Source organism: Schistocerca gregaria, chromosome X, assembly GCF_023897955.1.
Source record: "Schistocerca gregaria isolate iqSchGreg1 chromosome X, iqSchGreg1.2, whole genome shotgun sequence".
Classification (NCBI taxonomy): domain Eukaryota; kingdom Metazoa; phylum Arthropoda; class Insecta; order Orthoptera; family Acrididae; genus Schistocerca; species Schistocerca gregaria.
The window spans coordinates 160,016,632-160,028,704 of record NC_064931.1 but is presented as its reverse complement, the minus strand read 5'-3'; the positions used below and the strand labels follow the sequence as shown (position 1 = coordinate 160,028,704).

General features: G+C 42.6%; 1 protein-coding gene across 6 annotated transcripts in view; it reads left to right on the top strand.

The window, feature by feature from the left end:
- LOC126297856 (ATP-binding cassette sub-family B member 6) overlaps positions 1–12,073 on the top strand; it is a 114,508-nt gene that overhangs the window by 18,191 nt on the left and 84,244 nt on the right. For all 6 annotated transcript variants that reach the window (XM_049989123.1, XM_049989125.1, XM_049989127.1 and 3 more), the window contains exons 4-6: positions 3,053–3,200; positions 3,300–3,483; positions 3,614–3,780. In XM_049989123.1, coding sequence (XP_049845080.1) covers positions 3,053–3,200; positions 3,300–3,483; positions 3,614–3,780 — 499 coding nt within the window. The remainder of the gene's footprint in view (positions 1–3,052; positions 3,201–3,299; positions 3,484–3,613; positions 3,781–12,073) is intronic.

Genomic DNA, 12,073 nt, shown 5'->3' with positions numbered 1-12,073 from the left:
GCCTCCCCGCGTGTTCCAAGGAGTAGTTGCTGGTCATTCTGGACCATTGGAACTCGGCAATGGCCGCTGTGCCAGACAGTCCTTGCTGTGGCTGGGGGGCACCCATGGGGAGAGCCCCTGATCAGAGTGGATGGTATGAGAGTGGATGCATTTCTTATGAAACACATCAGTCTCCAAAAAACTGGTCGTTCTTGTATGGCCGTCTCTTCGGTTTGTAATGTGTCATTTAAAGCTGCCTCTTATGACCCTGTGCCTTCACTTCCCGAGCTACACCCTTGGAGGAGGGCCAGGCTTGTCAGCTTGGGAGGGGACACTTACCCCACAACCTGGTCTGCATTAGAACGGACAGGGACATGTCCACCGCCACCAAGCCATTATTTTTTATGGAAAACATTGAAGACAAGCTTGGCAAAGTGGCATCTCTCTGTAAGATGCAGCCGGGTTTGCTGTTGATGAAAAGCATCCTCTGCTGCCAAATCTGCAGCTCTTCATGCCCGTGACCATCTTGTTTTGTTCTGTTGTCCATTACTCCACACCAGTCTTTGAATATGGTTCAGGGAGCCCTTTTTCATAGGGATCTCATCCTTCCAACTGACAATGAGCTCTGAGAGCTCTGAGCCAGTATGGAGTGACGGGGTGTTCATTTTGTTTGGTGTCAGGACAATTGCACTGATACCGAAACCTTTATTTTGGCATTTGAGGAGATACCCTCCCTGAGAAGGTCAAGGTTACATGTTATAGGTATGATGTGAAGCGATGCCATATGTTATGCCACCCATGAGGTTTTTTGTGCTTGAGTTTTGGGCACACCTTCCCACTGAACAATGGACCCTCTGTGCGGTGGATTTGGACACCCACCCCATGAGAGGAGCCCCTGTGTTTCACTACCCGTGTCTGTTGATTGCCACAACAGTCACTCTTCACATTCGCCAGACTGGCTGGTTTATGAGAGGAGAAGAAGATATGGAAGTATAAGTCCCTTGATAATTTGTCCTACACTGAGGCTCGTCTGAAATACGACAGATTTCATGCTGTGTCGATGACCTCTAACTCTACTCCTTTTATGTCCTTCCCACCCCCCCCCCTCCCCTCCGCCATCATTTCACCAGTGCTGCACCAGTTTCCTCCCCCTTTCCCCTGCGGTTCCCATGCCCTTTCCTCCTGTGCTACACGCCCTTATTGGCCAGAGAAGTGTCCCCCCTTCTACGGTGCCCGCTGGTGATGAGGTTCCCTGCCGGGACCCCTCCCATCGCCCTTTGTCTCCAGGCCAGAGGCATGTGCCCCAAGGTTGCCCATTCTGTCAGTTCTGGATCTCGTGCAGAAACCTGCTCTCCCTCTGTGCCCTGCCCTTCCTGACTGATAAAACAGAAGGGCAAGGAAAGTTGTATTGCTGATGCTCACTCACCGACCCTTTGCAGATTGTGTGCTTTCTGTTGGAAAAGGGGTGGCTCTTTGCAGATCTCTGGTGTCTGCACGTTGGTCCATACTGATGATGATAATACATGGATCCCCCCTTCATACCACATTAGAAGCAGTTGCCGTCTGGGTCTGCTTGGACTGTGCGGTCATGGATTACAATCTGTCTCCCTCCTGACATGTCACCTACACCTACTGCCCTCCTCCTCCCTTCCTTTCCTCCACCTTGTGGATTTTAATGCCCATTACCCTCCATTGACCAATTTCTTGCAGCCCATGACCTGAGCATTCTTAATAATGGTTCCCTTACTCATTTCAGTGCTGTATATTGCACTTTCTCTGCCATTGGTCTTTTGCTCACTCCCCCCCCCCCCCCCCCCCCCTCCCACTCCATCCCACCTTCCCTCAAACCTGGTTATGGATCCCTCCCTCCAACCTGGTTATGGATTGAAGCCCGCATCATCAACGGCATTTTCTAAACGTCAGCACATCTTAGCAGGTACCATGGAACTATTCACTAGTAGCTTAGTACATAACACACAGAGAAGTGAGCTGCAAATAAAAAAATCATGAAAGATTCATTATAATTCTTTCACATGTAGGGAGTCGTTAGATATCTTACTGCTTGAAACCAGGAAGCTTGGAGTCATTACATCACCTTCATGAGTCTGTCTCTGTCTGAAATCCTTGAGGGTGATGCCACATTTTCTGGGTGAACCACCTTTGAACTTCCAGTGCAAGATTTTGTTGCAACACCTTTAAGCCTACACTCCAGTCTATCTTTTAAAACCAACCATTTAATTTTACAATAAGACAAATATAAAATAACATCACCACAGGAGATTGAATTTTACAACTGCAGCCAATAACTAATGTGAATTGAATAGACTGACATGCCAAATTAGACTGTGGTTTGTAATCATGACCTACGTTAGGAACTGGACTCTGTGCTATGTGGAGCAGGTTTATATAGCCTCAGGTGGTTTCTTAGAATGGTTTGAGGCGATTGCGGAAAAGGGGGGGGGGGGGGGGGGGGGAGGAGGAGGAGTGAGAGTGAGATTGCACACACATCTAAAGATCTTAACATTTGTTGAAGTGGATGATTCCTTCACATTTTTATCAGTGGTCAACAAGCCACAATTTTAATCATATTATTGGTTGAATACTGCAATAAAATCTTCACAGGTTTCTTGCCTCATGAGATTATAGTGTAAGCACAAACTTTTGGGAAGGATATACCCCCCCCCCCCCCCAATCTCTCTCTCTCTCTCTCTCTCTCTCTCTCTCTCTCTCTCTCTCTCTCTCTCTCACACACACACACACACACACACACACACACACACACACACACACACACACACACACACACACACACACACACAAATAGTGTCACCTTTCTGAAAATTGCTTTCCCAGAATTTCTCACAAGATGGCACAAGAGAAGAGCATTTTCGGAACATTGTTCTCACAGTGTGATCTTATATAGCAAGTAACATGTGGAGATTTCACTGCATTAACATGCCACAAAAACCTTCGTAGACAACCATGAAAATTTTGAAAACTATGAATATTTTTGATTATGAAATTATCAGACTGATGATATCAATGACATTGACTTTTTTCCTCTCATTTTCAGTTTATCTGAGAAAATTGAGCTGGTCTTATTTGGTTTGAGGTACACAGGTTGTTTTGCACTTTTTATTCTTGGGTTCTGTGCACCAGGTGTTTTATCACCATCAAGTTACTCTCAGCTGCATTCTCACAATGATCTACGTATCTCCATGGTAGGTTATTGTGCCATTTAACTTTGATTTAGTGAAAGTAAGTGCATGTATGAGAAGAAATATTACTATTGTAATAATATTAAATGTGTACTTTTACAGGGAAATGACACCACTTCTCAGGGTTCCACATTCAGGAATTTTTGGAGTAAGCTAAAGAAACTTTTCCCATTCTTATGGCCAAAGAAAAGTATTCTGCTGGAACTGAGAGTAATTTTTTGCTTACTACTCCTAGCAGGAGGCCGTATTATAAATCTCTATGTCCCTATCTACAGCAAATTAATAGGTTAGTATTTTCTGTCCCTCAAACCACGTCATCATTTTCATCACATATATCATAATATGGTGTAGCAAGTAAATAAAGAACTAAGTGTGTACTATATTTATTAGATCGTGTGTTGGGATTTTTGTTGCAGTTGACAGCATGGCAGACGAACCTGTTGTGTTTCGTTGGGACTATATATTGACATATGTTGCATTTAAGTTTCTACAAGGTGGAGGGACTGGAGGAATGGGACTATTAAATAATTTACGGTCCTTTCTGTGGATACGTGTTCAGCAGTACACTACACGTGAAATAGAGGTTTGTTACTGTTTTCTCACGGGTGTGTAGCATGAGGTATTGTTTTGTGTCAGTATAACATAATATAATTGTAACAATCAAAAATATGCTTATGTGATAGAGTGTAATTAGACATGATACTTGCCGTATACATTAAAGTCTATACTTTTATATATGTTTGGTGTCAATGGAAAGCTGTATACAGATTAGAGACCAGAAACGGAGCAAATATGAGCCTCATGACGAGAGTTGCATATATTAGAAATAAAGGTGCCACTCTTACATTAGTGCTATACTGGCTTCATCCTTGTTGCTGTAGTTCCATATCATGAGACTGAGGAGGGTTTAGCTGCCGTTGCTTTCTACTTGTACTTGTCGACTGGTGCCCACTTACTAAACCATGCAGCTGAAATGTAGCACAAAATTTGAGTGCACGACCTTGCTGTTGTAGTGCTGCACTGACAGGGCAAAAATAAAAAATGACTGACTCTCAAGATTGGATGGCCTCCAATGAAGCTGTATTATGAGAGACTGTGAAGGCTGATAGACAAATTTAGCAACTCTTTCTTGGTGTATGGGTTAAAAAGTATAAATTCACAAACTTGAGAAAACACTACACTATGTCTGAGCCTAACCAAGTTGTCAACAGTGAGTTCTAATGACCAGCGAGCTAACCTGTCAAAACCGTACACAAGTCCAGACCAACAAAGCCTTCAGGAAGTGGGGTATAAAATATGGCTACTGGGCATTGGGGGTAGGGTGCAAGAGATCCAACAATGTGTGGGGCTGTTGTCACTGCAACATCTCCACCTGACTACACCGATTTACCAAGGTGGTGTGGTATGTGGCTAAGAAATGTGAAAGAGCCTCACCTACTGGCTACTTTGCCCCACCTATCACATTTGGGTCTTAAGCGACCTGACCCTCTACTCTGGCTTGGAGTTACAAGCTGGGTAAAAGGGAGTGGTGGTTAGTTGACGGATACCATTGTGACGACAGGACGCCTGAAACTCTGGTGCCGTAAATTAGAGGTCGTTATAAGATACCAGCATGACTAATGCACCCTTTGTTGCAAATATAGTTGGGAGTGCCATGATAGTAGATCTTGCTGTTGGTCGACACCTGTGCTGTATAGGGAGTATTGGATAGGGCGTCCACCAGTGTCGCCCACAATTCCCCTTGAAAATGACTGATGACATCCATGTGCACTCTTTCCCACAGCTGAGACAGTTGTTGCCACCACAAAAGCTTTCTGGGAGAGTACACCTGGTTCTGTGTTAATGACACTCTCTCACTGCACATTTGATATTAGTGCTTATCACAGGCCAATGCACATGATGTCAAGCTAATGCTTTCAAATGAAATGTGCCCCAGTGAGAAGAATGTGACAACTGGACGACCCGTGGACAGAGTGAATTTGAATCTACAATGCGGCACTTGTCATTCTTCATTGTAGGCAACAACACTCCCTGACATACATTAAGACGTTCTTTCATACTGAAGTAAGATGGAAAATTGGGATGGGTGTCCTTACGAAGGTGCACAAGCCATGCTGATTGAACCACTGCAGCAACACTGATTTGTGACTTGCGGCTGCTGCTACTTCCTTGGTGGTGATGGGAAAATTTTGCAGGATTGTGTCTTAATGAATAGTCAAGCTCAAAACAAACTGTTTCCGCCCTATTAAACTCCTCATCAGGGCCAATGGACTACATGGACAATGAACCAGCATTCCCATGTTGTGCGATGGTTCAAAAATGAATATCATAAAAATAATTGCTAAGGAATAATGCCCAATGATGTAGTCTCTGACCAGTCTTGTCAGAAAGTCTGGCTAATGATATCAACAGTTGATGACCTGTGACCAAGTGAAGTTATAGCCATGTAGTAGAAAATGAAACTTCTTACCACCATAGGCTATGGCTAGTGTCTCTCTCTATCTGGGAGTGATCCGTTTGGGTGGGCGAGATGGTTGCTCTGATCTGTCTTGATTTCTGTGGGATAGTAAGGCACCAATCACATATTGTGATGTGTCGACACCCAGTATTAAGCTTTTCTGTCGTTCAAAGGAGCAATGTGTAAATAGTGTTTGTCACAAAAAAGCTCATTGACAAGCATCTTACCAAAAAAATTTCACACCTTTCATGCGAAGTTGATTGAGAGGTTGAGAGAGCTCTAAGGCATTTGGCATGAATTCATTGTAATAGTTGATCTTGCCAAAGAATGACTGCAGCTTCTTTAAGTTCAGAGGGATGGGCACCTGAGTAATAGCTTTGACACGGTCATAGTGGTTTTAATTCCCTCCTTAATTAAGAAATGCCGTAAAGACTTCACAGTGGATGCAAAAAAGTACACTTTCCTAACTTAACAATGTGGACCACTGTCCTCCAGTGCATGAAACACTGCCTGTAAGTTTTACAAATATTATCCCCTAGTGGTACCTGTCACAGTTAAATCATCCAGATAAGTTGCACACTTCAGGATATGACAAACTCTGTACTCAATAAAATGCTGAATAATTCCAGGGGCTGAGCAACACCAAAAGGTAACGTGGTAAACTTACATAAGCCAAATGGCATATTGATAACGAGCAATTGCTGTGACTCAGCATTGAGGGGCAACTGCAGATGGGCACTATTTTTTGAATACTGATTTGCAAGATGCCTAACAGCCACTCTCCCCAATAACTCCTCAGTATGAACAATTGGATAAATGTCCCCCTCACTTCGGGTGTTAATTGTGGATTCAAAATTGCCACACAACTGAATTTATCCATTCAGTTTTTAACCACTACCAATGGTGTTGCCCAGTGGCTTGATGCTACCGGTGAAATAAGCCCTAATTTCTGTAGTCTGTCTAATTCAGCTTCAACTACACATCTCCTAGCAAATATGTCTAATTCAGCTTTAACTACATCTCTCATAGCAAACGGGAAAGGGTGAGCATGGCCAAACTTTGAGGTTGCTGGTGGCTTAAGCTGAATGTAAGCCAGAAAATCTCTCACTTCACCTAACGTTTGCTCAGACAACTGTTTATCACTAAATTAACATGATCTGCAGCTTTGAAATCAAATACCTTAAGGGTTCAGTCCAAAAATATTAGATGCTGAGGCAGAATCGGCAACTAATAATTCTGGTTGACTGGCACATTCTTATACCCTCAAAAAGAAGGAATCACCACAAAGGAATTATCTACATATGACAGAAATGTGTGTGTTCAGACAAACAAATGATTACAATTCCAGAAAAAAATTCATGAGTTATTAAAGAGAGAGAGCTTCACAGATTGAGCAAGTTAGTGACTCATTCATCCACCTATGGCCTTTTTGCGAGCAGTTACTCTGCTTGGCACTGATTGATAAGAGTTGTTTGGTGCCCTCCTGAAGGATCTCGTGCCAAATTCTGTGCAACTGATCCATCAGATCATCAAAATCATGAGCTGATTGGATGGCCCTGCCCATAGTGCTCCAAACTTTCCCAGTTGGTAAGAGATTTGGCAAACTTGCTGGCCAAGGTAGGGTTTGTCAAGCAGGAAGACAAGCCGTAGAAACTCTTGCCGTGTGGAGGTGGGCATACTCTTGCTGAAATGTAAGCCTAGGATGGCTGTCGTGAAGGGCAACAAAATGGGACATAAAATACCATCAATTTACAGCTGTGCTGTAAAGCTGCTGTGGATGACAACCAAAGAAAGCCTGCTATTAAACTCCATTCTTGCTTGTAGGGTCATGTGGCGGGTGAATCGGGTTGGTATCCCACCACTGTTTGGGATGCCTCCAACTACATCTTTGCTGGTTATGGGGGCTCATTTCGAAGTGGAATTTGTCGTTAAAGGCAATTCTACACCAGTCAGTGAGATTCCAGGCTAGAGATTTATCTGGAGACTGGGGTGCCATTTCTTTCCATAGCAGGGTCCCTTTGGTCATCATCTGCATCACCCTTACAGCACAGCAGTACATCGACAATATTCTACACCCTGTTTTGTTGCCCTTCATGGCCAGCTATTCTGGACTTACATTTCAGCAATATAATACCCGCCTGCATATGGTGAGTTTCTACTGCTTGTTTCGTGCTTGCCAAACCCGATCTCTGCCAGCAAGGTCACTGGATTTCTCCTCAGTTGAGAGCATTTGGAGCACTATGAGCAGGGCCCTCCAACGAGCTCAGTATTTTGACAATCTAACGCACTAATTGCACAGAATGTGGCACAAAATAGCTCTGGAGGATATCCAACACTTCAGTTAATCAATGCCAAGCCAAAATAACTGCTTGCATAACCAACACATTATTTACTTGCTCAATTTTTGAAGCTGTTTCTCTTAAATAAATTGTCGAAGTTTTCTGAAATTGTGATCATTTGTTTGTCTATACACACACAAATCACGCCTACAAATTTCCATCCCATTTGGATAATTCCTTTGTACTGCATTTTTAAAGTGTATTTTACCGCCACAACCAGTTAACTCTTTGATAGAATTAGTTGGTGATTATAGGAAACTACTCTTTCTGTAACTGCTTGTGATGTTGGGCTACCCAACTTAGGATAAGTAGCCAAATCGACCGGTGAGGCTGCAACCCTGTAATCGAGATGAAATTTAACCGAGTGTTCCAAAATAGACAGTTGCAGCTAAACTTAAGACCTGTTTGGCAGGTATGTGAGCTCGGCATGGCAAATGGGTCAATAGACAACTGGTGGACATTGCAGGCGAGACACAGTATAGCAGAGATGACAGCAATGTGGCCCCTGCACTCTCACTCGAAACAAGTGTTATTTAAATACAGACATTTTTTATACTTGTGAGCGGTGTGTAACTTGGATGAGCCCTATATCTGAGGAATTATGCAATGCTGAGGGTCAGTCATGCCAACCGGGATGAACCTTACAATTTGAGGAACTACCCAATGCTGAAGGAGGGCAGTCGTTACCATCTGCCGTATCAGACTGGGAATTGCGATGATTGCTCCACCTTTTACATGAAGACTGATGCGGTGGTAGGGAAAACTGATTACTGGTATTTTCCTTATTAAGTTGCTTGACAGAGCAGTAGAAAGACTGCTTTTTAATAACTGAAGGTGGACCTGGGCATGTCGGACCCTAGAGAACAAGACCCAAGTGTGTCGTCTGATCATTTACTAAGGGAAGAACTACAGTCCATTTCCAGTATGTGCCACTTCTTAACAAAGTCTTCCTGGACTGCCATAAACAGTTCACTGTGTCACATAAGCTAGACAGGTCATGAAATCTTGTTGTTGTTGTGGTCTTCAGTCCTGAGACTAGTTTGATGCAGCTCTTCATGCTACTCTATCCTGTGCAAGCTTCATCTCCCAGTACCTACTGCAACCTACATCCTTCTGAATCTGCTTAGTGTATTCGTCTCTTGGTCTCCCTCTATGATTTTTACCCTCCACACTGCTCTCCAATACTAAACTGGTGATCCCTTCATGCCTCAGAACATGTCCTACCAACTGATCCCTTCTTCTAGTCAAGTTGTGCCACAAATTCCTCTTCTCTCCAACTCTATTCAACACTTCCTCATTAGTTGTGATCTTCAGCATTCTTCTGTAGCACCACATTTTGAAAGATTCTATTCTCTTCTTGTCCAAAATATTTATCGTCCATGTTTCACTCCATACCAGTACTTTCATAAACAACTTCCTGACACTTAAATCTATACTCGATGTTAACAAATTTCCTCTTCTTCAGAAATGGTTTCCTTGCCATTGCCAGTCTACATTTTATATCGTCTCTACTTTGAGCATCATCAGTTATTTTGCTCCCCAAATAGCAAAACTCCTTTACTACTTTGTGTCTCATTTCTTAATCTAATTCCCTCAGCATCACCTGACTTAATTCGACTACATTCCATTATCCTCATTTTGCTTTTGTTGATGTTCATCTTATATCCTCCTTTGAAGACACTATAAGGCCTTAAATTGAAGTGATTTGTCTGGAGCTAATCGAATAATTACATCTTGTGTAAAAAAAAAAAAAAATTGGTGTAAGATAAGCCACACTGACTACAATCGAACTTAGTCTCTAGACGAAACCTGTAACTCGGGTCTCCATCCCACAAAAGACTTGAAAACTTGCTTTCATCACCAATTTTTCTTGCAGCCTTCTGCCTCAACATATGATTTACCCTCAAAATGTGGTACATGACTTGTCAAATTTAGGTGAAGTGGGGGTCCCTACGTGGACAGAGCTTTTGCACCAAATCATAAAGAAAGGAGCTAGAAGGAAGGAGAAAGGGACTCATATTTACAGAGTCGGCGACATTTCTTTAAGTTGCAGCTGAGCAAGAAATGTCGGGCATTGTCCCACCTCTCCATACCTGCATCAAATGGTCCAAAAGCAGGAGGGTGGGGAACTGGAGTTCGCATCACCTGTTGCTGCAGTTGCTTTTGATATGGTCACACTGCAGAAGCTCTGCTTGTTGTTGCTACTGCTGATCATCCGTTATGGTGTAACATGACTGATGCACATGTGAAATGGACTCGTCACCACTTTAGCAACTTCCTACCAGAGTGTGAGTTGAAAAGTATGAATTTGCAAACTGGAAAAAAAATGGTGTATGTCAGTCGAACCAAGTTGTTGATACTGAGAGCTCTAACGACCAAACAGCTAACCAAACAAAGCCACACATTAGCCAGAATGGTCAACAGTGCACTTAATATGATGGGAGTGCAAACTGAGAAAGATATACCCCTAAACGAGCAAATGTCTAAGTGTGGCAGAACATCAGGAGGTCAGGCTTCTAAGCAAGCAAACACACAAGTGACTTGAGTTGGCACCCATCTTAACTTTGCGTCTCTGAAATGAAAGGCTCTTCCCAATACACACAACTTGGGCATACACTGTTGGCGTCTGCTGTAACCAGTTCATTGGGTGCCAGGACCGTTGGTTTTGCAGCCTTCATTGGCATGGCATTATCGGCAGGCATGGATACCAAAATGCAATGCAGTTGCAGATGTGCGCCATGAAGAGGTAGAGTGATGTCTGGAAGAAGTTGGATGCCACAGTCCACACTTCGTACAGAACACATTCAGTGCAGACAAATAATAAATTTACAGCAGTCTTTGAAATTGCTCTGCATACATCTACATCTACACGGGTATTCCGCAAGCCGCTGTACCATGTGTGGCAGAGGGTACCCTGTGCAACTGCTAGTCATTTCCTGTTCCACTCGTAAATAGATTGAGGGGAAAAAAGATTGTGTATATGCCTTTGTATGAGCCCTAATGTCTTGTATTTTATCTTTGTGGTCCTTAAACGCAGTGTATGTTGGCGGCAGTAACTGTTTGGCAGTCAGCTTCAAATGTTGCTTCTCTAAATTTCCTCAATAGTGTTTCTCACGAAGAATGTCTCCTTCTCTCCATTGATTCCCATTTTAGTTCTTGAAGCATTAACAAATCTAGCAGCCCGCCTCTGATTGCTTTAGTGTCTTCCTTCAATCCGTCCTGGTACAGATCCCACTCACTCATTCGGCATTAAGTAATAGGTTGCATCAGCAACCTATATGCGGTCTCCTTTACAGGTGAGCCACTCTTTCCCAAAATTCTCACAATAAACCCAAGTTGACCATTTGGCTTCCCTACCACAGTTCTCACATGCTCATTCAATTTCATATCACTTTGCAGTTATTTATCCACCTTGACTGTGTCGAGGAGGACACTATAGTGCACGTCATTTACGACGGAGGCCGAGTTTAGGTTAGTTCTGTGCATCTGACGTCACAAAACATAGTCAGTCAATTATCAGAGAATTTGCAATAAAGAACAGCGGTAATTGTTTATTTCCTATTGTACTTCGACGAAATGTCAGTAATTCATAGTCCTACAAATAGTGTTTGTCGGTATTTTGCTTGATGTTTTATAGTCCTCCATGAGTTTCGTTAAATGACGAGCTGCGTTAGCGTAATGGTTAAGGTGATTGGCTGCTACGTTCAAGGTTAAGAGTTCAAACCTTGTTCGGTGCTTAATATTTTCTTTGCTTAATATTTCTTTATTTAAAAACAGTATTGAAGTGTCTTGCATCATGTATTTTATTCGTTTGAATGTAATTTTTTGAAAATTTGTAGTGCTTTGTCTCTTCATTATAATCATAATAAGTTTTCAGTTTTTCTAATTTTGTCCTCCAATATTTCTTTCACAGCAATGAAAAACAATGAAAAGGCACACATAAAATATTCATGTTATTTGTTTTGTTTGTATATCTTCTCTTCCGCAGTCGCTGTTTTACTATTCATAGTGAGATATATTCTTTTGCGACAGTATCAAAAGTATTATTTAGAGCAGAATTTCGGCTCATACATTGCTGA